This window comes from Chanodichthys erythropterus, chromosome 23, assembly GCF_024489055.1.
Source record: "Chanodichthys erythropterus isolate Z2021 chromosome 23, ASM2448905v1, whole genome shotgun sequence".
Lineage (NCBI taxonomy): Eukaryota > Metazoa > Chordata > Actinopteri > Cypriniformes > Xenocyprididae > Chanodichthys > Chanodichthys erythropterus.
Genome location: NC_090243.1, coordinates 28,383,103 through 28,408,761, shown reverse-complemented (window position 1 = coordinate 28,408,761; position 25,659 = coordinate 28,383,103). Strand labels below are relative to the sequence as shown.

Sequence of the window (25,659 nt, the reverse complement as noted above, 5' to 3'; positions counted from 1 at the left end):
GGTGGAGGGCTGCAGAGATGGTTGACTTTCTACAACTTTCTCCCTTCTCCCGACTGCATCTCTGGAGCTCAGCCACAGTGATCTATGGGTTCTTCTTTACCTCTCTCACCAAGGCTCTTCTTCCCCGATAGCTCAGTTTGGCCGGACGGCCAGCTCTAGGAAGGGTTCTGGTCATCCCAAACATCTTCCATTTAAGGATTATGGAGGCCAGTGTGCTCTTAGGAACCTTAAGTGCAGCAGAAATTTTTTTGTAACCTTGGCTAGATCTGTGCCTTGCCACAATTCTGTCTCTGAGCTTTTCAGGCAGTTCCTTTGACCTCATGATTCTCATTTGCTCTGACATGCACTGTGAGCTGTAAGGTCTTACATAGACAGGTGTGTGGCTTTCCTAATCAAGTCCAATCAGTATAATCAAACACAGCTGGACTCAAATGAAGGTGTAGAACCATTTCAAGGATGATCAGAAGAAACGGACAAAACCTGAGTTATATATATATGAGTGTCACAGCAAAGGATCTGAATACATAGGACCATGTGCTATTTCAGTTTTTCTTTTTTAATAAATCTGCAAAAATGTCAACAATTCTGTGTTTTTCTGTCAATATGGGGTGCTGTGTGTACATTAATGAGGAAAAAAAAAATGAACTGAATGAAAATGAAATGGTATTAGCAAATGGATGCAATATAACAAAGAGTGAAAAATTTAAGGGGGTCTGAATACTTTCCGTACCCACTGTATGCCTTAAAGGGTTAGTTCACAGAAAAAATAAAATGATCCCATGATTTACTCACCCTCAAGCCTCAAGTATATGACTTTCTTCTTTCAGATGAACGCAATCGGAGATATATTTAAAAATATCCTTGCTCCTCCAAGATTTACCGTGCGTTCACACCGCCGACGACGAGAGCGTCAACAGTCGCCTTGGCTGCCCTGCCAGCAACACTGTACTGTTCGTTCAAACCGCCGCCGACGGGAGGGTCAAAGTAAATGACAAGTCGCGTCAACCAATCGGAAGCCTCTCAAGCGAGGACCTCTACATTCCAATTGGTTGCCACCGAACCGCGTCATAGCTCATTACCATAAAGTTAACCTGATTTCAACTCTACTTGACGCTCTCACCGTCCAAGATGCGCAGCGCCGCACTGCTCTCGCCGGAGCTCACCGCCGGCTCTTATTGAAAATGAATGACTAGCGTCACTTTGACCAACAGGTCTTATTTTGGTGCAAAAATGGATAATTAGCATTATAAATGTATTCTAGTTAAAAAATAAATAAATAAATAAATAAATAAATAAATATAATAAAAAATGTTTAAAAAATGAAAATAAAATAAAATAAAAGATAAAAAGTTTAGGAATGATAATACAAAAATACTTTATTTTATTTATTTTTGATTTTTTGACCATGGGTAGTCATGTTTATATTCAACATATCATATATTTAAAAAAAGTCAAAGTTTTTGTGGGTTAATTTCAATAAACAACTGAGGAGTGAGGAGAGAGTCACTTTTAAGTTACAGTAGTCTACAGTATCATGCAGTATTACTGTATCAGTGCATCAAACACTGAGGAAATCAAGGAAAATGTATCAACCTTTCAATAACCTCTATTGCTCCAACTGATCCACAGACAACTTCTGCAAGCTTTGAACAGAGATGTTTTCTTTGTTTAGTTAGCAAGAGATGAGATGAAAGAATATTGTGAAGGTTGAAGGCAAGACTGAGGAGACTTTCAAAGCTCTGAGGAAGACTGAAAGCTCATAAAAGTGTGAAAAGGACAGAAAGGTTGAAAGGATAAAGCGGAGCAGTGGCTATGAGAGAAACAAGAGGTAAAGACGGTCTCTCCGTCTCCTCCAGAGAGAGGCTTACTGTTCAAATCGGATGTTGCGCAGGTCTCCGTTATTAATCCGGACGATACAGTCATTCTCCTGGAACAGAGCTTCACGCTCCGCCTTTCCGCCCCTCTCCAGCCTCTTCACTAACAAACCCAGCGTCCTGGAACAGTCACAGCACATATTAGTGACATTGAGCTCAGTGTCAGCACTGTTCCCTGATCAGCAACACCACACATTACTGTCAAAGCCTGACACACAGGCACAGTCGCACAAAGAACAATTTAGTGACACAGTGCAATTAAAATCATTGAGTCTCAAATATAATTCAAGTTGTACATGCTGTTTTAGGGATATTATGAGACACCAGAGGCCCCTGCAGCTCAGAGGGCTACAAATATTTACTATGGTAACCACAGATTCAGCCAAAATACCACTTACAATCAATGTTACTTAGGTAGCACTTCATTTTCCAGCCCTATTCCACTTGTACATGCTATGTACTTATAATAGTAATTACTATAACTGGGTAATAAGTAGGTACTAACACTGAAACTACCCCTAAACCTAACCTTAACTCATGTAGTTTACTTATATTATCCAGTATTTTCTTAGGCTCTATATTGTAAGTACACGCAAGTGCACATACTGTAAAATAAAGTGCAAACGTGTTCATATTGTAATGAATTAACATGGTGTCTTTGCATTATTATTATTAGGGGCCAAGCACCAAAGGTGCGTAAGCACCTATTGGATCCGTTGGCCACCTTCTTCTTCTTCTTCCGCTCTGGAAGTCTATGGCAGCCTACAGAATTGCTTGCGGGAAAGTTGTGAAATTTGGCAAACTGACAGAGGTCAGTCCAAACCTACTTTTAAGAAATCCTTCTAGGCCATATCTCTGATTTTCACGAAAATTTGACAAGATCATCTTCAGACCATGCTGACAAAAAGCCGTTTTCGAAAAACGTGCAAACGAATTGTATGTAGTGCTTGCCAAAATAGAAGCAAGGCTCTGTCTCCTCAATGTTTTATAGTGTTCAGACTAAACTTGGTCCATGTCATCATAAGCATGACAAGAGGTTACATGCTACGTTTCAATGCAGCACCACCTACTGGTCCAGAAATACAAAAAAATATATAATTGTGCTTATAACTTCTGAACGGTTTGTCAAAAATCATAAAAGTGGTTATATTAGGGGCATCATGCCAAGTCGAATGCAATTTCGTCCATTTTGGGCGTCCGACATTTTGAACTTTGTAGTAAAATTCACTATTTTATGAACGCATGAACATATCATAACGAAACCCTGAAGAAGTCTGAGAAGTTTTGGACCATCGCCACCTAGTGGTGATTATTCTGACAGGAGCAATTTCCTTGGATTCCTAAATGCTAGCCTATCCCAACGATACAAAACATGCTAGGTTTTGCCTTGTTGGTCTGCTGCTAGCTTCCTTGTTTCCTTCTGTTGTGCCTGACCTCTTAATTGCAGCTTGCATTATTAATATGGCATCATTTTTAAAAAGTGTAAGAAGCTTCAACAATTTCTGTAAGTTGTCCATAAATAATAATAATAATAATTTCATACTGTAATACAAATAACTGTAGTATTATTTTGGTGGAAACTATGGTAATCATGATAAATGCTTGTAGGGTACAAAAAAAAAGCACCTGTGTGTCCTCTGCATCCTTTTTTGACAAGATTAGATGGTCATGAACATCATATTTATTGCATATTCAAAAGGAAAAAAAAGTTAGTGATAGGCAGCACTGTGTCACCTTTATCAATTCTAGAAAAAAAAGAAAAAAAAAAGTTAAAAAAAGAATACACACATCCTATTGATCTTGAACTTTTGAAAAGTTTACTGTTCCTAGCGGCTCTCTTTCAACTTAATACATCAAAAAGGACTTTTTGAACTTAAGCCCACTTTGGCCATATGGATTTTTTGGCATCGTTCTCAGACCTGCTGTGGTTTCGGATTCAGAGCGCTGCGGCCCCTAATCTACAAACCCTGAGATGCAATCATATGAAATGCACCGTCGCATTTGATGGGTTTTTAAAAAAAGCACGGAGGAGATTTTGACATAAATAGAGCTTATGCGAACTCTTTCCTCCTCCCTGAGGCCTGAGTCTGTTGTATCAGCAATCTTCAACACTAAACTTTTACTAAAACTAAAACAATACATTAATGAGTTCAGGAGGTATGAATGTGCATGTGCTGATCGCAGCAGACAGGAAAGAGGTCCTATGGATGCACAGACAGCAGAACCTGACTTGAATGAGTGATGTGGGTGAAGGAACAAGTATGGTGTAAAAACTTTCATTGCATGAGCTGGAGAAACAGAAGGATGGATGGATGTATAGATCAAACCCTCCTTTAAAGGAACAAACTGTGTACTAGTAAGATGTAATTAGTTTCAGTGGAGAGCTTGGCTGTGGTGAGTCTATGGTGTGGTCTTGAGAAGTAATTACACAGCTTGCACTTTGTCTTCATAATCTTGATGTAAACCAGCTGTGGGGAAGAGCGAGGATTTGTACAACTCCCACTGGACTGATGCACAATCTGTAGACGCTCATTATTCAATAGCTTAAAAAAGGAGAGTTAAGGTGCGGTCAAACACTAAACTTTAACCATGCAAGATTACCCCAAAACACGCAACAAATGCAGCCGACAGGATATGCTCTTTAAAATTTGTTCTGCATAAAGAGAATCTATAAATGACAAGCATTAATGCATTCATTATCCTATAATTAAAAATGCATTTATGTGTAAGTGGATATTTAACTGAGCATTTGCATTTGCATCCTAATTTTTCCATAGATAACATTATAGCGCTCACTTAAAAGTTAATCTTTAAAAACACTAATAATTTAATAACACTTTAATAAAACTGTAATAACACTCATTTATTAGTTATATGGAAGCTTTTTTTCTGCCACTAAATAAAAAAAAGAAGGTAATTGTGACTTTTTATCTCACAATTCTGATCTTTTTTCTCAAAATTGTGAGATTTAAACTTGCAATTGTGTTATAGTCAGAAATGTGAGATATAAAATCAGAATTGTATGTTATAGTCAGAATTTTGAGATGTAAAGTCAGAAGTGCACAATATAAAGTCACAATTCTGAGTTATCATTACGCAATTCTGACTTTATATTTTGCATTTCTTACTTTTTTTGCAGAATTGCGAGATATAGACTTGCATACATATAAATTTAAGTCAATGTGACACTGTCCAATTTGCAAATTATCAATCCTAAATATTATTCAAGATTATTCTATCTCAATACTGACAGACTATTTACTCAAAAGTATGCATTTTCCCATCAAAGTTAGGACATTTCATACATAATATAATATCCTTTAGTATCCTGTGTGGAGCACTTGACAATGCACGCTTACATGCACACCAGTAAACTGATAACTAACCAATATCAGCTTGAAATAACCAGTTTTCCCTGTTTACATGCAAACCAGTAAACTGACAAAGCAAGTAAACCGCGTTTACATGACTTTATTAATAAATCGGTTATTTCCCTGTAGTGACGTCAAAACATAATTATTTGCGCATTTAACTCGGGGTATTCCATATGTTATGTCAGTTGTGATGTTAAATAAAGCTTGCAACATGTCAGCGAGAAACGTACGGTTCATATATTATTCTCTCATGCAGTTACTGATGCAGCATTCTAACTGAACCACTTCTACTTCTGCTGCACGAGATGGGAACAATTTTTTTACAATTTTCACGGTCTTGTTTGCGATATATTTCCTGCAAAACACTCGTTCTGTCTGGATGCGTTTAAATCTGCGCTAAGGGTGCGTTTCAGTCACATATCATACATGTGCACTTCAATAAGCCTACAGAAAGCAGGTTAATGCATTTACATGGCACGTGAAATTGGGGTATGAGCCAAAAAACTACCTGTTCTGACCGGTTTATGCTTAAGCCGTTTATGACCTTACTCCGATAAAAGAAAACGGGTTACCGCGTTTACATGACCATGTTCGTTGTCGGCTTATTAAGCTTAATCGGCTTAAAACTGTGCATGTAAACGCCCTCAATGTGGTATCAAAGATAATTTGGAGCAAATATGCCATACATCCCAAAGAGCATTTTTAGTTCTATTGAGTGAATCCAGACTTGTACAGTCAACTGCCACTTTTAAATGGCTTTAGCATAACCAGAGTCGTCCGTTTCTTGAGCGACGGCCCAGAAGACTAAGCGAGAAGGACACCACCTGTTCGTATCCACTGCCTTTAATTGAATAACAATGCAATCAGGATCCATTTATGCCGAGCAATTAGACCCTGACTTGTTTGCCGTGAACACTGGTCATGTGATGAGATCTGGTTACTGGAGTCATGTTTCCGCAAGACTCTGTGTCTGTGTAATTTTCTGAGATGTCATCTGCCTCATGCTGTTGGCAGAGAGCAGACACTGGTCATTTTAGAAGTTCAAACTCTGAGCCCTTGCTGTCACCTCAGTGCCCTCTATCAAGATGCTAATGAGTTAGCGTTCAACACCTCCCACCAATCACACTGCAAGAGGCTGATGAAGCCATTACAGATGGGCTGCTGTGGAAGTGTGCCATTGTGATTGGGTGAGTATAATTGACAGCTCTGATTAGTTAATTAACTAAAAAATCAGGTGTGTGACACTTTACAACACTGAGATTTATACAAGGGCATGCTGACAAGGACAGATTGCTACCGAATGTGAGCAGGGAAAAAATTATGGTAATGTATGAAAAGATACATATACATATAAGTGTGAACTGAACACAAAGAGTGGCATTGTCACTGGAATATAAGAATGTTTCAATTCTTAAGGTGTAGCCATATGTAAGCAATAAGGTACTCGAGGCTGTGCTGTATCGTGAATAAGTCACGGCTGAAGGGCGTTGTTAGGCACGACGTGACTTATTCATAAACTTCCACTAAAAGCATTCCTTCCACCGGAAAAAAAAAATAGTCCCTGACCGTGAAACGGCAACAGAAGTTACATTATTACGCCATTAGATGGCGACAAAGACTGTCTTTATGGGTGTGTCAGTGAGTAGCGAAGTCTTATTTGTTGTGAACACAGAACAAGGCGCAACTGACAAATTATTTGACTAGCGCTGTCAGTCACGGGAAAACCCCTTAACTGTTAAAAGGACAGGATAATAAATCAGACATTTAAACAGATTTTTTATTATAAACATAGGACTGAGCTGAAGGAAAATGCTACATCTGAATGCAGGTAATAAACTCGCTCACTCGATCTCTTTCTCACAATACTCTTCTACATAATACAGCAAGCTTCAATGAACAATATCAATTGAAAACATACAGTTTAGGTTGCTAAGAGTGGTCGCTAAGGGTGTTGTGTAGTGATACACAGAACCATTGGGTGAAGCGGTCATAGCCGTGTTTTATCGTGAATAAAGGGACAGGAACTAACCGTTTTATATAATATAATAAATATAATATAATATAATATAATATAAAATAATATAATATAATATAATATAATATAATATAATATAATATAATATAATATAATATAATATAATATAATATAATATAATATAATATAATATAATATAATATAATATAATAAATATAATATAATATAATATAATATAATATAATATAATATAATATAATATAATATAATATAATATAATATAATATAATAAATATAATATAATATAATATAATATAATATAATATAATATAATATAATATAATATAATATAATATAATATAATAAATATAATATATATAATATAATATAATGTTCATTGCAGGCTGTGGAATCATTTATATTGTTTAAATTGATGCTTAATAATAGTGTTTCTATTGTAGGTATTATGTCAAGCATATTAATGATTAAACTAAGTTTTGAATATTAGTTATTGGGCATTTAAAATGACATTGTTATTATTATTATTAATAATAATAATAATAATAATAATAATAAATCTTGTAACAGTCGTACATAACAATCATGATTTTTTGCTTGTTTGTTTGTCTGTTTTTTTTGGCTTGACATTCATTTTATATACTAGCATCAAATTGGGTCTGAAAAGGCTGTGCTTTTTTATAGCTTATAAATATCTCTGCAAAAATGTACATCTACAAAATTTTAACACTTTTTTTCATTTATTTGCACCTTCCTTTTATCATTCTGTGTTTCTTGCAACAGCTGACCTTGGATGTTGTGAATGACCCATAATAATATGGATGAGCTTTTAGTCAGATTGGGTAAAGCAGTTTAGATGAATTGAGTTGGCCGGATTGAGGTTTTCCTATAGCAATAAAGTTACCTAATTTATTCAGCGCCATGCCCCGTATCCCCTTTGTCCTTCTGGAGGAGAGCAGGGTGTTTAGCAGTAGGCCTGCACGATATATCGCATGAGATTGTCACGCGCATTTCGTCAGTAAAGCCGGTTCCCTGATTACCGCTAAATCGCCATCACCTGCTTTCAAATGAAGCGGCATTTAATAGACAGAGCCGTAGATCACTGATAAGCCACGCAATATCGCGTTCATATCACAGATGAATCGCCTTCGATAATGAACGCGATATTGCGTGGCTTGTCAGTGAACTACGGCTCTGTCTATTAAATGCCGCTCCATTTGAAAGCAGGTGATGGAGATTTAGCGGTAATCAGGGAACCGGCTTTACTGACGAAATGCGCGTGACAATCTCATGCGATATATCGTGCAGCCCTATTTAGCAGTGTCTCATTCCTTTCCTTTATGTGGCGTTGCACACAGTCTGAGCCGCTGTAGCTTTGCTTTCATTATGAAGAACATACAGTAGTTACAGAGAGTCTCACAGACCCACTCGAGAGAGCGCCATACTGTCAATATGTCCTTGAGGAATGATTAAAAACTACCTTAAATGGATAGTACATGCTAGGGAATAAAAGTCAACTTCTTGAAGGAAACGTGTCAAGGTATTAAACAAGTAAATTTAAGGATGCAGAGGACACAACTGGATTATGAGCAAGAGCTACTGGAAACACAACCAGTGAGTCTTCAGAACAAAACAGGAAATTTTCATATAGAGTGTAAAAAAAAACAAAAAAAAAAACATGGTCTATGGAATGAGCTGACAAGAATAAAATGAATTCAGGATAGACAATGATTTTTGTAGAGCTTTACCTTCTATCTCTGGCACTGAAAGGCACCACATGGATTCCTAGGGGCCCACCGCCATTGGACACCTCAACCGGCTTTAACATTTCACTAGGGACATTGACAAATGAGGGGAATGTGAGGAGAAACTAAATAGAAGAAAAGAAGTAAACAAAGAAAAGGCAATACATAAAAAGTTTAGAAGATGACAGAGCGGCTATGAGTAGCTATGAGCTACTGCGGTGGAAGCTAAGGCTAGTTTAGAACCAGCAAGAGTGAGTCCATCTATAACTCCAGGGGCCATTAAAACACACGGGTCGATGGAGGAACCAAACAGACACTTCAATTAAGTGATTAGGATCAGATTGAGCCCGGTAGTGGGCTAGTTCTGGGTTTTTTTAAAAGTCAGGGAGAACACTACACCTGTGAGAGAAAAACACACATGGCAAGAATACACGGGATAAGGTGAGGACATCAAAAATCTGTAAAAAAAAAAAGAATGAGCACATGAACTAATGAGGTGCTGCACACTTTTCCAGACAGATTAAAAGGATAGCTGAACCAAAAATGAAAATGATCCCATGATTTACTCACCCTCAAGCCATAGGTGTATATGACTATCTTATATCAGACTAACACAATCTGATAACTTTATAAGCTATACAAATTAAACTTTATAAGCTATAATAGTTTCCGATGGCCATACGCATTGATTTGCGGCAGAAGAGTAACCCCTTACCCGACGAATGACACAATGACAGAGGATAGAGCAAATCAAAACACCGGTCACGAATTAGAAGTCTAAAACCAGAAATTTTAAAGAGAAATGTCAGAGAATTTCGATGTAGGAGAAGAGGAGCTTGAGTTTGTTGCTCACCACGATTAGTTTGAACCGCAAGAGGCGTCTAAGCTTACGATACTCCTACATCCGGCATTATACATCGCTTCAGGGGGTTAGTCATTCGCAGTAAGTCGACTTGCACAGTATGCGTACGGTCATCCGTCAGAAGCTAGTTATTTTAGTTTATAAAGTTTTAAATATGGAGATTTTAGATTTTATTAACTCACTGGAGCGGTATGGATTATATGTATGATGGATGGATGCATTCTGGGGGGCTTCAAAACACACACCGTTCACTAACAATATAAAGATTGGAAGAGACAGGATATTTTTAAATATATCTCTGATTGTGTTCGTCTGAAACAAGATCACTTAGGATGGCTTGAGGGTGAGTAAATCATGGGATAATATTTATTTTTGGGTGAAGTATCCCTTTAAGGCACGTTCACCCAAAAATAATCTTTTGGAACACAAGTTAGGGCTATTATAATTAACTAAAACTAAAAATGATTTAAAAACACCTTGATACTTGAATAAAATAAATGTTAAGTGAAATAAAATATAAAAATAAAACTGAAACAAAATTGCATAAAATCTAAAATGGCCAGGCTGCTATTTTCTAAACAACTAAAGTATGTTCACAGTCTGTATGCAGCATTGCTCTGTGTGAAAGAACAACATTTACCTCATTATTCAGTGAAAATATTCCTCTCCACCACACTATTTTAATCATACTCAAACTTCAAACTTGCGTCACCTGAACAGTTATGTGACACACGAAAATAAACCAATGGCATTTGACATCACTGATGACAAATTTTCACACAACATATTTCAATATACACTAATGAGTTTTAAGAACAGGAATAAGAAACAGAAAATAGCAAGTTTCCGAGCAAGTTTACCCTGAAAACACCATCCATCTGCCACTGGTCAGAAAAAAGATAGCCCCGCCCCAAACTCATGCCATTGGTTGAGCTGTTGTTATGTTGTTGGGCAAGTCGAATTCTCAAACAAACAGCAATATTTTGAAAACGCCAGAGAGTCTTTTCACTTTTAACACTTTTTAATCAACATGTGTTAATTTGTTTTCTAATACTAAGCTTTTATATGGAGAAAAAAAACAAAAAAAACAAAACACTTGATTATTAGATTTAAATCTTAAGATGACTATATGCTATATTCATTGATTGGACTACTTTTATAATAGTTTTTGATGCTTGACAGCCACTGGTTAACAGATTCTCATTGCATAGAAAAAGGCAGTCTGGACTTTTTACTAGATATCTCATTTGTGTTCAATTCTTTTTTGTTTGTTTCTTTAAGACAAGCACATGATATTTGGATATTGCTGGATACACAAAGGAGGTTCCATGAAAGATATAAAGCGGATTCAAAAACATTTTCTCGCATTTCTGTGATGACTTACTCAAGTGACGCCGATTCTACACAGGAATCTGCCCGTCCCACTGGTTCTATCCTCCCGTTCTTCCCGTTGTCTGTTCTCTCCTCATCTTCTTCTTCTTCTTCTTCTTCTTCTTCCTGTGGGGAACCAAAGAAAAACACTGTGTCAATGGTTATACCTTACATCTCACATAAACCCCCTGTCTCTGTCTCCCGCTCTTGCTCTAATCTAATTGAGTGACCATAATGGCTGCTGTTTTAAATCAGGGTGACAGTGAGAGAACAGCCAGCCCTGGTGCAGTTGTGACATCAGGGTGTGCCTTTGAAAAGATGGCTGTAATCGATTATTCATATTCAATCAATCAGTCTGGGGTCGTCCGCGCTCAGGTCTGCTGCTAATCGGATAAGGGAAGAGTTGAGTGGATACTCATTTGTTTCTTTCACTATCCTCATCTAATTTCCTTCTCTCCGTCTTTCTATTTCTCAAGCTCTTGACACGTCCGACATGTGCAGATGTCATTTACGATTCTTCAAAAAATGTATAACAATAAGGTCTTGTCAAATAATGGGGGCAGGATTGAAGTCAGGGTATCCCATCAAACATATTGACAGGATGACCACAAAAAGCCTTTTAGCTGCCATCATTGAAATGTTTAGTCATGCCTAATGAGAAACAATGGCCCTCTTTACATTCGGCACTGACATGCATTTCAAATCTGGATATTCTATAGCTGGACTGAATTTACACCTTGCTTTTCAGCGAGTCTTCAAAGTCAGATATAATCACTATGGAAGCTTGTCTATGCCATGAAATAATAAAAAAAAAAAAAGGTAATTGTGACTTTTTATCTTACAATTCTGACTTTTGTCTTGCAATTCTGAGTTTATATATGACAATTCTGACCTTTTTTTTTTTTTCTCAGAATTGTGAGATATAAACATAATTGTGAGTTAAAGTCAGAATTTCGAGTTATAAAGTCAGAATTGCGTGATATAAAGTCAGAATTGTGAGATATAAAGTCAGAATTGTGTGATATAAAGTCAGAATTGCGAGATATAAAGTCAGAATTGTGAGATATAAAGTCAGAATTGTGTGATATAAAGTAAGAACTTCAAGTTATAAAGTCAGAATTGCATAATATAAAGTAAGAATTGCAAGATATAAAGTCAGAATTGTGAGATATAAAGTCAGAATTGTGTGATATAAAGTCAGAATTGCGTGATATAAAGTCAGAATTGTGAGATATAAAGTCAGAATTGCGAGTTATAAAGTCAGAATTGCAAGTTATAAAGTCAGAATTGCGAGATATAAAGTCAGAATTGCGAGATATAAAGTCAGAATTGCGAGATATAAAGTCAGAATTGCAAGTTATAAAGTCAGAATTGCATAATATAAAGTAAGAATTGCAAGATATAAAGTCAGAATTGTGTGATATAAAGTCAGAATTGTGAGTTATTAAGTCAGAATTGTGTGATATAAAGTCAGAATTGTGTGATATAAAGTCAGAATTGTGTGATATAAAGTCAGAATTGTGTGATATAAAGTCAGAATTGCAAGTTATAAAGTCAGAATTGTGTGATAGTCAGAATTGTGAGATATAAAGTCAGAATTGCAAGATATAAAGTCAGAATTGTGTGATATAAAGTAAGAATTGCAAGTTATAAAGTCAGAATTGTGAGTTATAAAGTCAGAATTGCATGATATAAAGTCAGAATTGTGAGTCATAAAGTCAGAATTGTGTGATATAGTCAGAATTGTGAGATATAAAGTCAGAATTGTGTGATATAAAGTCAGAATTGCATGATATAAAGTCAGAATTGTGAGATATAAAGTCAGAATTGTGTGATATAAAGTCAGAATTGTGAGTCATAAAGTCAGAATTGTGTGATATAAAGTCAGAATTGTGTGATATAAAGTCAGAATTGCGAGATATAAAGTAAGAACTGCAAGATATAAAGTCAGAATTGCATAATATAAAGTCAGAATTGCGAGATATAAACTTGCAATTCGGAGAAAAAATTTAAGAATTGGAAAGAAGTGTAACCCAAATATATAAATTATTGGATATTTATGAGTTCACAAAAAGAGAGAGAGAAAGAAATAAAAAACAAAGAAAGGAAAAATGACAAGACAGCATGTACACTCATTCCTGCAATTGCATCCTTTGTTACTGAGAATGCATGTTAATTTCAGTCTAAAAGGGATCAAAGAACAAAAACATCTCAATCTAGCTTATCTAATGACAGCAGAATATATTCCACACATTAATTTCTCTCGAACCCTTGACTGGGGATCATTTCCAAAGCCAAGTGAGTGTCTAGACACGGGGCGAGATTCTGCAATGGTTTGTTAGCCACAGATATTAATATTCCAGTGGTCTCACCCTTAACCTTCCCCTCTCACCAAAATGTCAAGCACATCTAAATAAGCGCTTCTCCGTCTTTATATGGAAATGCATTCAGTCTTTTCAGACAGTCACCCTCCACCACACGCATCCGCGAGTCTGAAGAGGATGACTGGAGTCCTATTTTCCTCGGTCTGTATGTTTTTTATTGTTGTAGAGGTTAAAGAATGAGTGGAGGTCATGAAAATTTTATTAGCAAACCTCCAAAAAAAAAAAGCAGCACCAGGTCTGTTACCTTATTCTGGTGAAAATAAGTCAATTGCCTCTCCAAACACAGTCGATTGTCAGTGATTTAGCAATTTGCAGCCTAATACAATGATTTTTCTTTTTTTTTTTTTTCCTACAGAAATGGCAGGATTTTTGCCTTGATATCTCTGTGTAGGGTTGGAAGAAATCTTAATTATATTTGATACAGAATATTCAATGAAACTTTGTCACCCACGGCACTGTATTAAGAATTATTGCATCAATTTAGGACAGATTTCCTAATTTACAGGTATATACGTCTCACTGATTTTTAATCTTGATATCTGAAGTCTGGATGGAAATGAGACAATGTTTACATGACTATGTAACAAAACAATATGTAAATACAATATTTACTGTTTATCCCCCCAAAAGGAAAATACATAGGATTATAAGAAATGCAGGAGAATGAGTTAATTTATGTCAAGAACATGTCCAATCAAAGCATAGACTTGAAAATGACATTCCCAACTTAAACTGTCATAAACCTTGCTTTGGAAAAAAAATAAATAAATAATGCTTTGGAACACAAACTGAAGACAAACATGTGGCAGATTATTGCAGAAGTGAAAAAAGTTTGTTTGTTTATTTAATTTATTTATTTTTATTTTTTTAAGTAAACAATGTTATAAAAATTTAAATTTATTGTTATGAAAAAAAAAAAAAAAAATCACAAAAAGACCACGTTCAAGTTTTATAAGAAATACTAATATTATATATATATATATATATATATATATATATATATATATATATATATACACACACACACACAGGGAGTGCAGAATTATTAGGCAAGTTGATTTTCTGATCATATTTTTTTTCCAAGCACATTTTACCAATTCCAATCCACATCAATCTTAATAACTACTATTAATATTGTTTTTAATCATTTATAAGTGATATATAATTGTTCATGAAGGCTGGAAATGAAAAATGCCCTATATTCAGGTGTGCAGAATTATTAGGCAGGTTTTCTTTTACAGATAAAATGAGCCAAAAAAGAGATTTAACTCAGACTGAAAAGTCAAAAATTATTAAATACTCATGAGAAGGACGCGATACTAATGTAATACTAGAAATTGCAAAGTTAAAGCATGACCATTGGACAGTGAAATGCTCATTGGGTCAGCGGGGTCATACAAAAACAGCTGGAGAAGAAAAGACGCGTTAACTGCAAAATAATTAAGAATTAAGGTGAAGAATTAAGTGTGAAACCATCAGGAACCCTTTAGTCTCCCCCAGCGCCACCATTTCCCAGTACTGAAACCTACTGTTTGAAGAATTTATCTTCCAGAATCTGGCAGTAAGGTGTGGGAGTTCACTTTTAGTCCATCTCTTATCCTGAAATGTCCATCTTGCAGAGATGGACTAAATGATCTTCCAAAACTTACTGCCAGATTCTGGAAGATAAATTCTTCAAACAGTGGTACAAGAGGATGTGGTGCTGGTCCTTCAGGAGTCACTCTCAAGCTGTCTGTCTATAAGGCCTATAAAAACCCAGTCTTCATGTACTTTATAACACTTCAGCTTGTGATTCTTATTAAGAGCGGGTCATTTTTTAGGATTCTTCACCTAACCTAAGTCTCTGAGATCCTGACACCTCACACTTCTGGAGACTCCAGGTAGGTTTCAGTACTGGGAAATGGTGGCGCTGGAGACTAAAGGGTTCCTGATGGTTTCACACTTAATTCTTCACCTTAATTCTTAATTATTTTGCAGTTAACGTGTCTTTTCTTCTCCAGCTGTTTTTGTATGACCCCGCTGACCCAATGAGCATTTCACTGTCCAATGGTCATGCTTTAACTTTGCAATTTCTAGTATTACATTAGTATTGCGTATTGTAGTATTGAGTATTTAATAATTTTTGACTTTTATGTCTGAGTTAAATCTCTTTTTTGGCTCATTTTATCTGTAAAAGAAAACCTGCCTAATAATTCTGCACACCTGAATATAGGGCATTCTTCATTTCCAGCCTTCATGAACAATTATATATCACTTATAAATGATTAAAAACAATATTAATAGTAGTTATTAAGATTGATGTGGATTGGAATTGGTAAAATGTGCTTGGAAAAAAAAATATGATCAGAAAATCAACTTGCCTAATAATTCTGCACTCCCTGTATATATATAAAAGATGTTTTAGTCTAAAACTGTGAGAAAATCAAAGCCATAAACAAAAAAAAAAAAAAAAAAAAAAAAGTCTTTCAAATTCGAGGTTGATATCTCCAAAAATTAGCTTTCAGTAAGATTTTATTTTGGCACAGTAGTAAACGTTTCCACTAAATTAAATTAGCTTCCCATTCGTTTCCAATGCGCTCATTTGGTACTGCAAGGAGCACAAGTGTGATTTTTTTTTTTTTTTTTTTTAAGGACCAACCTTTGTGAATCATGTTCATGATTTTTGTGTGTGTTCACATAGCAAGTGTCAAAACCTCTACCATGTTCCGTACCATTCCAATGAAGTAAAAAAAAAAAAAAAAAAGAAGAAAAAATATAAAAAATGAAATTAAGTTCTACCAGGAAGACTTAATGTCACGTCATCCTTCGTAATAAGTCTGGCCAATCACTGCTTGACACCTGGTATAAATGATCACTGAATTCTCATGGTCGCAGCTGATGACGCTGACTTGGGTAGGCTCCACCCCTGCCTTCATCTTCAGGCAAGATTAGCCAAATCTGCATCCCCAGGATTTGGACGAAGGATAGGGCCTATGCCAAAGAACTTCAGTACAACTAAGCATGAAATGTTGTACCATGTTTAGTTGTACCATCCGTCACTACCATCTGTTTATACTTTACGGAATAAATAACATGTAAACGTTTACCTGGCCTCTGAGCCTTTATGGTAGAAATGCATTGAGTAGTTGGAGTAGTGAAAGTTTCATGTGACATGAATGCAGCTGTGCTGGAGTATCTCTATTCAGCTGTGAATTCTTCTGTGTACAGCGAGAGAATGAGCTTATTAGCAATAAGAGATAAATTGGAGCAGTGAGGAGCATCACATGGGACCTTGAGAGCTGGTCCAGACGGTTGTGGACAGGAGAGAATGGTTCCTGTCACAAAGTCACTCGCACAGAACACAAAGTGTCGCTTTGCCAGGTAGCAGCAGTAATGACACACAGAAAACGAGGCTGGATGCCAGAAGCTCCATTGTCCAGTTTTGTACACCTGCCAAATGCCAGCTCCAATGAAAATCTCCTGCATCAGCCCACCACAGGGGGAAAAGGTCATTTTATGGGTGTCCCAAAGGCGAAGATCCACATCAGCTTTAAGGGATGAATCCACTGCTGTCATTTGGGTGCTTAAGGCATCTGCTGATATGTGGCGACTAAAAATAAGAGTGTTTGTGTGTGTTTGTGAGCTTGGGTGAAGGCCAGAAGCCACTCAGTGCAGCAGTTACAGGAAGTCAGAGGTTACAAAGCTGGCGATTAGACAGACAGTGCATTATATTATTGTTCCTGGCAGATGCAGGAGGTCGGTCACATTGAGAGACTGCTAGATTTTAAGGAGCTGATGGGAGTAAGTTTTCCAGAGGGAACTTGGGCTATTCAACTTATTGTAATGAATGTAACTTAACTGTAACGAATGTGCAAGGATTCCAGCATCTTACGCTTCTAGCTGTTCTAGCTACACATAAATAGTGTGTTATGCTATTATTGTAAATATAAACACACTGGTTTGAAGCGCAAATAGTTTTACTGCTTACTGCACTTCGTTATTCTTCTATTTATGTACCTATAGCGGATAATGAATCGTAAGTCGCAGACATTGATGGTTGATATCCAGAACATTGGATGAAATCCAAACAAAGCCCTGCATGATTCTATCAAAGCCTAGCTGGAGGGCTTGAAGGTCACGTCTGTGGAGAGAACCAGTGTTTGACCTCCAGAACTACCAGAGGAAATCAGGAAGTTCTGCAGTTGACAGTGGTGTTACATGACAGTTAGTGACATCAGTGGAGGTTTAGCCTCTAGCATTGGGTCTAAGGTCGAATTTACGCACAGAGATCGCAATAGTTAAAGTTAGCATGGAATGAAAGTTGTGCTAGTCTTTCTTCCCTATTGTGAGGTATCACTGAGAGAAACATCTTCTGGAACAAGAACAAATGTAGGGCAGGGCTTGATTTTGTCCACAGGGAATTGATTGGATGGTTGTGGTTTGCAGAGAAGAGATGTCGCTGCAAGAGGGAAACACAATAAGTACCCTACTAGAAGAAAAAAGAATGCTTGAAATAGCTGAAACTGGTTTGCTGGTCTTGGTTGTTTTAAGCCGGTTTTCAGCTGGTGTACCTGGTCTTCTAAGTCTGAGCATCTGAAAAGAGTCTAATTAAGGTACCAACTGTCTGTGTATAACTTTTATAGTTCTGTTTGAGAAATGAACAGTAGGCTAATAATAAGCTCTAAAGGGGACTGGACTTTATGTCAGTCAGTCAAAAGCATGGCTATGTGAGACTACTACAAAAACAAAGACACTTATTTTCCATTGTCCTCACTAATGTTCTCAGGAACAGAGGTATTGTGGGGAATATCTTAAAATCTATATACAAACATACATCTCTGCATTTTTATCTGAAAGACTATATTTTTGTCCAATGTAAAGTGCAGGAAAAGTGCTGTAAAGAAAATATAAGGAAGCGGCAATTATGTAAAGACTCTTTCAAACAATGATTGTCCAAATATTTACAAACTCTAATAATAGTGACCTCAGTCCAGTTCCTGACTATACGTACAAAAGTTGGTAATTACCTCCAGTAAAACACACCCAAAAAAACAACACAGAAAAAGCCAAACATAATAAATGAAAGTAGCATGAGAAATTATATGGCTGTCCAAGAATTCTTGTGTCTGGTTGGTAGAACTGGTGACCCTTATGTGACGCTGATAGGGTCGGTAGGTGATACGCAACTGAAACCCACTGAGTTTGTCTGATGTGGAACATTCAAGATAATAAAGAAACAAAATGCTTTACTCAAATGGAGATGAAAGGCCTTCTGTAGGCGCCACAATGTGCCATTATACTATGTCTGTCCTCAGAGGCAACTCCTATTACCTCAATTAGACTGATTTAATTGAACGTGACTTGGGTTTTTCACATCCTTCTCTTAAACACAGGGTCATTTCATCCCACTGCTAAACAAAATCTCCATTACAACAGTCAATGGATCACACTACTCATCATTTTCAAGATGGTTATTTGTATTTGTGTTGGGGGAATAAATGCTAAAAGGACCTAAATGATGACTTAAAGTCATTACCGGACATAAAGCTGACCCACTACTGTAATCTACTTATACAAACACTATTCCGCTGTGGTTGGTTTGTGCCACTGTTTATTTGGAGTGTCAAATGAAAAAATATAGCCCATTTGGTATAGACATTTCATACACTTATCATGTCACAGGGGATATTAACAGGCGACTGTAAAATCCATTAATGCACGCCTGTAATCAGGCCTCGTAATATGTCTGTCATCTTGTGCATTGATTAAATCTTAGATTAACTTATTTTTCATCAGAGTATTTCTCATGTCCTCAACACGGATAAAAGAATCGACCCATCAATACAAACAAACATCAACAAAGCCACAAAGAGATGGTATAATTGCAAAAATTAATCTTTATTTTGTATTGTTTTATGAAAAAGACTACTTGATTTTGAATTTAATAGATGTTTTTTACCCCTAAAGCACTGTGACATGGTAGAGTGAAAATACCAGACACCACTGTATTTTATGATTACCATATTCAAATATTGTGGTATTTACAATGGTATTTACAATGGATCAAATAATATGATTCTTTTTTTGAAAGGGACAACAGCACGATTCTTTTCAAAGATACCACCCTCTGTAAGATGACATATCAGCTGCAACATCTCTACAGCGATTATTACTTGTCTCCTGTGGAAATTCGGCTCAGCTGTTTGGCGAGAAATGAGAACTGTGTTGGTGTGTTGTCAGTTTGTTGGGCTCATGGGTGTGCCTTAGGTGAGCGGGGTGGTAATATTTCCAAGTTTTGAACTCATGCTCAGACACTTTCATATTCCCCTGTAATGGCACCTGTGGGTCAAAAATGAGACTTCAAAGAGACAAGTACTAGTTCTGGGGCAGTAAAGAGTTAGTCAGCATATATAGCACTTTTATTTCAGACAAAACAAGCTCGGCACTTGAAATACGGCGTGTTCCCCAATTATTTATTTTTTTATTGATTGATTTTTCTGTTTTCAGGCATTTTGAGTGGTACTGAAGGCCCCTACAGAGCATGTATTGTGTTAAGTGTGTTAAGAAAATAAAATGAAGCAAAACAAATAAAAAAAAACAAACCAAAGCAAACCAAAACCAAATCAAACGAAACCAAAGCCAGCCCAACCAAACCAAACCCAACTAAAATCAAACGAAACCCAAACCAACCAAACCAAACCCAACCAAATCAAAGCCAGCCCAAAACAACCAAACCAAAACCCATCCAAATCAAATGAAACCCAGACCAAACCCAACCGAAAAGGCCAGCCCAGAACCACCAAACCAAAACCCAACCAAACCAAATCAAACGAAACCCAGACCAAACCCAACCAAACCAAAGCCAGCCCAGAGCAACCAAACCAAAACCCAACCAAATCAAATGAAACCCAGACCAAACCCAACCAAAAAGCCAGCCCAGAACCACCAAACCAAAACCCAACCCAACTAAACCAAACCAAACCCAACCCAACCCAACCAAACCAAACCAAACCAAACCAAACCAAACCAAAGCCAGCCCAGAGCAACCAAACCAAAACCCTACCAAATCAAACCAAACAAAACAAAACCCAACCAAGCCAAGCCAAAACAAACAAATTAAAGCCAAGCCAAGCCAAGCCAAGCCCAACCAAATCAAATCAAACTAAACTAAACTAAACTAAACTAAACTAAACTAAACTAAACTAAACTAAACTAAACTAAACTAAACTAAACTAAACTAAAGCCAGTCCAACAAAACCAAACCAAACCCAACCCAACCCAATCCAGCCAAACCAAGTCAAAGCCAGCCCAGCCCAGCCCAACCAAAACCAAAACCAAAACCAAAACCAAACCCAAACCCAAACAAACCAAACCAAACCAAACCAAACCTAACCTAACCTGACCCAATCAAATCAAATCAAATCAAATCAAATCAAATCAAATCAAATCAAATCTAACCTAACCTAACCTAACCTAACCTAACCTAACCTAACTAAACCTAACCCAATCAAATCAAACCAAACCAAACCAAACCAAACCAAACCAAACATGAGCAACAGAAATAGTGCTGCTTGACTTAGCAAACACCATATCTGAATGCTCATAAACATAGGCAGCAGTTGAAACCTGGCATCCTGTAATCCAATGAGCAAAGTTTTATTTCTGCCACTGTATTTCAACTCTTATTTCCCCTTGTTTAAATCAACAACGACATCAGCCCTTTTAAACCTGTCTCCCCTTTGTTTTTTAAGACACCGCTAATGGTGTATAAAAGTTTGGCTCGGCCAAGGATTACTTTGAGCAAATTAAAGCCAAACAGGTTCTTAATGCTATTAAGTAAATTAAATCAGATACGTGAGCTAATTCACATTTGTCTAGATCAAGGAGAGGAGAAGTTAGCGAGAGTGACCTGCAGTGGGACACGGGACAAAATGTCAATGTCCCTCTCTCTCTTTCTCTCGTTCAGTCAACGAAATGCATCTGTACCGAATACATCATCTGTCAGTTGTGATTTCATACACGCACAAGCAAATCTATCAATGCCACAGCACGCTTCTGTAGGGCTGCAGTATAGTTAAATTGCACTTTTATTAAATTAGGTCAGCTAATTATGAGGGTTTAAATCAATCATTTAGTCAATAATAAAACCTAAAGCAGGCAGTGCCTTTAACTGGCATGCCATCATCAATAACCACAGGCAGGAATACTTTCTCATATCCCACACAGAGCTTTAAGAGCGCATGAATTATTGAAAATCGAGTTATCACTGCCTGCTTTTGTCTGGGGCCACTTTTGAAGTGATTTGCTGGTTCAGCCGGAGTTTCTCTCTTTGTAAGAATGTCTGACGATATAGTGACAACAATATCACAAGACCATAAGCAAAACCCCAATATTCAGCTGAGTGGTTGATCGATTTTCATTTGTCCATGTGCAATTTCTCAATGGCCAACTTATTAAATATAACATGTGGTCACAGACTTTGTCATTCATGTCTCTTTGCATCAGTATTGTTTCTTAGCTAGATTGTAAACATCCCCCTGATATAGAAAAAGACAGCTCAGGCTACAGTAACTCTGAAATGCCTTGAGCTGAACATCTTGCACACTCATGACTGCTTTTCCATGATTAATCATAATTTAGAGGTGATTAAGAGGGAAGATCGTCCCTCTAATTCCGTATGGAGCTATTAATCTGGCTCAAAGCCATGAAGGTCATTGAACATATGTGTGATTGCAAAAAGCAACAAAAACCTGAGATCATAAAGACATTAGCAGAGATCGGAGGATAAAGTGGAAACAGAACGGCAATTTCATGAGTACTCCAGAGGATCATTTCTGGATATGCTGAAACACACCAGTTATTTTTAAAGAGGTATATAACACCTGGAGAGAGCTGTCCATTAGTATTCACATCCATCTCAATGGCGATTTAAAATCAGCCATCTTTACCCATGGGCGCTCAGTTCTGCAGCCAGGTTCCTTTAAACTGTAATTGCCATATGACTGATCACTCTGAAGCTGCAAAAAAAAAAAAAAAAAAAAAAAAATGACATCATGGCAACACTGATTGGCTGATGGCACCACGATAACACACGCAGTCCTAAACTCTTTATTAGTGCCTATCCTGAACTGCAATGACAATATATAAAGCATATTATAAACAAAGTCCAATTCACACTTACAAATTCACAACTGAATCAGGCACTGGTAGACAAAACTTAACTATAATGAAATATTTGCAATTTTTTGTCTGTAACAACATGAACTCAAAAGATTATTTTTAGATGAATTATCCACTTAGTCTATTTCCAAATAGAGATGCTTCATACTGTCCTGTGAATAATTGTGTAGTGATTAGGCTTGATTAACCTAATTTTGGTAGTTCAACACAATGGATGGAAAATGTATTTGATTACATAGATTATTTGCAGCTTATGCAATCATTTGTGTTATAATGTAATGTTTTCCAAAGCTGAAGGGTTTGTGTGTGGTCTACAGTCTACTCTTTTCTTATGGAGCTCTGGAATTGGGATCAGAAAAGCAGTTGGATTTGTGTGTGTGCGTTTCCTGGACTCAATGGGACAAGTTAATTGATGGGAATGTACAGCTGGCAGCAATGAATGACAGTGAGGGAACATGGATATCAATTCCTTTGTGTAAATGGCCAAAACATAGCTAAACTCAACACAATACTTTTTTTTTTTTTTTTTAATCTCATGAGATTGCATTTAGCCAAGACAAAAGGTCAAGGAACATTAGCATTTGCTGCAACCTACAATTTCCTGACATACTTTTGCAAAACACAGCAAGTATAACTATTATTATGTTGGTATTGTTTCAACCTGTGTGTGGGAAGCCATGCCGATGGTGTTCCCTCTATGAACCTGCTCACAAAAAAAAACAAAAAAAAAAAACATGATACTGGTAACCTCCTTATCCAAATGCTTGCACCGACATGCACGTTTAGTTCATGACAGGATATGGCCCTTCCTTTGCCGCTTTGTCTGTATAGGAAGTCTGCTCATTCAAGTGTCAACACTTTATAGGAAGAATCTTGTAAGCAACAAGTTCACTGGCTACATTGTGAAGCCGATTTATAATAGGCCAACAATTGAAATGGGGCAGCTTTTATATTTCAAGACAATACAAATCCACACTTGCTATTCCCACTTGAAAACCCAATATGCCAAAAGTAACACATACAGCATTTGAGCAGAAATTTGAATGAAGGCTAGAACAAACACAGGAAAACGGGGAGCAGAGAAGCACGTCACCGTGTGAGCTAAAATTTTTGTTTTATAGAATAAACATAGCTGATTCCTTTTCCGCCCTTGTTCTGTTGTGAGACAGATCCCTGATATATTGACAGCCTGGGCTACCTGCTGTATTTTTAGACCAATCACAAAAGCATCAGTCAGGTTCAAAGGTGCAACCATCCAAGACATCCTCCCACTCTGGAGTCTGTTCCACTAGGAAAGAATGGGGGGGAAAGTCTTTGAAGCGCACCAGAATTCATATGAAGCAGAGAGCAATAACTCAAAGTACCCCAGCAGTTTAAAAGCAGTCCAAAAAGAAGTTGGCCTTAAAGTGAATCTCCATGAAGGACTATTAAATCTACACAAATTAGGAGAAGATGAGTACTAAATGACTGCTAATATATGCTATAATAAATTATTAGACTATAAATTAGCTTTGTTTTAAACTAGTCATGTCAGGTTTGATGTACTTTACAGTCTGTTCCTTATCAGATATGTGTAAAATTAGACTTGGATGTTCTTCCTAATATTTCATTTGTTTTCCAAGAAGAAATGGTTTCTTATGTGATATTTTTCGGTGAACTATCCCTTTGAATAAAACTTTTATTCCATTTTTATACAATTGTCTGTATGCAATCAACATACAAATATTAAAGTCAAGTATCTTTTTTAATATAATTGTTTTGTTTATTCCATTTTTTATATAAAAAAATACAGTTATTTATTTTATTTCTTTTAACATGGAAATATTACTGGTTTAGTTCATCTTCAAACGTATTTGCATGACAGAATTTTATTTTGAAATAACGACTAATTATTGTAATTCATGACTTTTAAGCTGACACTTGAGGGACAGCTGGTTTGGCTTTTAATCATTTCACAGAACTGAACACTGACAAAGGCCTCATACTGGTGGGAACGAAGTCTTCATCGAAAATAACAGCATGTGACGCACAATTTACTGTTGAACAGCATCTACCGATGCATATTTATCTCTGCATTCATTATGCTTCACCTGTGGACAGCCAGGTTATGGAACTAAGGGACTCACTATGTGGTCCCCATCCTGCAGAGACCAATTTGTGAGTGATTTCATTTCCCACAGAAAGAAATAAGCAGATAGACCTTCCACTCAGCCTGTATCTGCATTTCACTCCTTCCTGTCAATTCAGAGAGGGCCACCGCGGACCTTTTCTTCGCCACTCATGCACATCAAATGCGTTTCTCTTTTCTCTAAATGGGCAGAAGGACTCCTCCTGGTCTCCATTCACAGAAGTAGAGCTGTTTACAGTTGGCCGTATTCCTATGGCAACTTAAAAGCATTACGCTCTAATGGAGGCAATAAAAGAACGAAAGCGGCCTGTTGGTACGATGGACATGGACACTGTGGAGTGGACTCATTTGAGACAAATGACTTAGAGCAAAGGAGACACTCACATTATAAACTGGAACAAAGACTGGAAAACTGCATGAAAAAAAAAAAAAATGAAATAAATAGGAATGAATTATTCAGCAAGGCTGGGAAATCGGATACTGTCAGTCTCCAAAGTCTATCTTCCACCTCATTGCGTAGCTGTCATCCAAATAAATGGTGCTAGAGTGTTTAGTCTAATAGATGTGGAAGAATAAAGTCCACATAGCTTTCGAAAATTTGTGAATTTTTTGGACCACTCACTATTTGTGTAAACTATGACACGTCTTCCCTCAATTACCCTTGTTTTCTGGGTATTTAATTGCGTCCAGGTGTAGACCACTTAGCTGGAGAGAGAGCAAGAAAGGGAGATGCCGCTTAATGCCAAAATGGTCTTTCAAAGGAATTTGT

The 25,659-nt window shown here is 36.9% G+C and overlaps 1 protein-coding gene across 6 annotated transcripts in view; it reads right to left on the bottom strand.

Annotated features, from left to right (window-relative positions):
- Window positions 1-25,659, bottom strand: part of pard3aa (par-3 family cell polarity regulator alpha, a) — a 560,621-nt gene that overhangs the window by 297,987 nt on the left and 236,975 nt on the right. For all 6 annotated transcript variants that reach the window (XM_067377333.1, XM_067377327.1, XM_067377329.1 and 3 more), the window contains 3 exons: window positions 11,233-11,345; window positions 8,990-9,073; window positions 1,869-1,994 (listed from right to left, as the gene is read on the bottom strand). In XM_067377333.1, coding sequence (XP_067233434.1) covers window positions 1,869-1,994; window positions 8,990-9,073; window positions 11,233-11,345 — 323 coding nt within the window. The remainder of the gene's footprint in view (window positions 1-1,868; window positions 1,995-8,989; window positions 9,074-11,232; window positions 11,346-25,659) is intronic.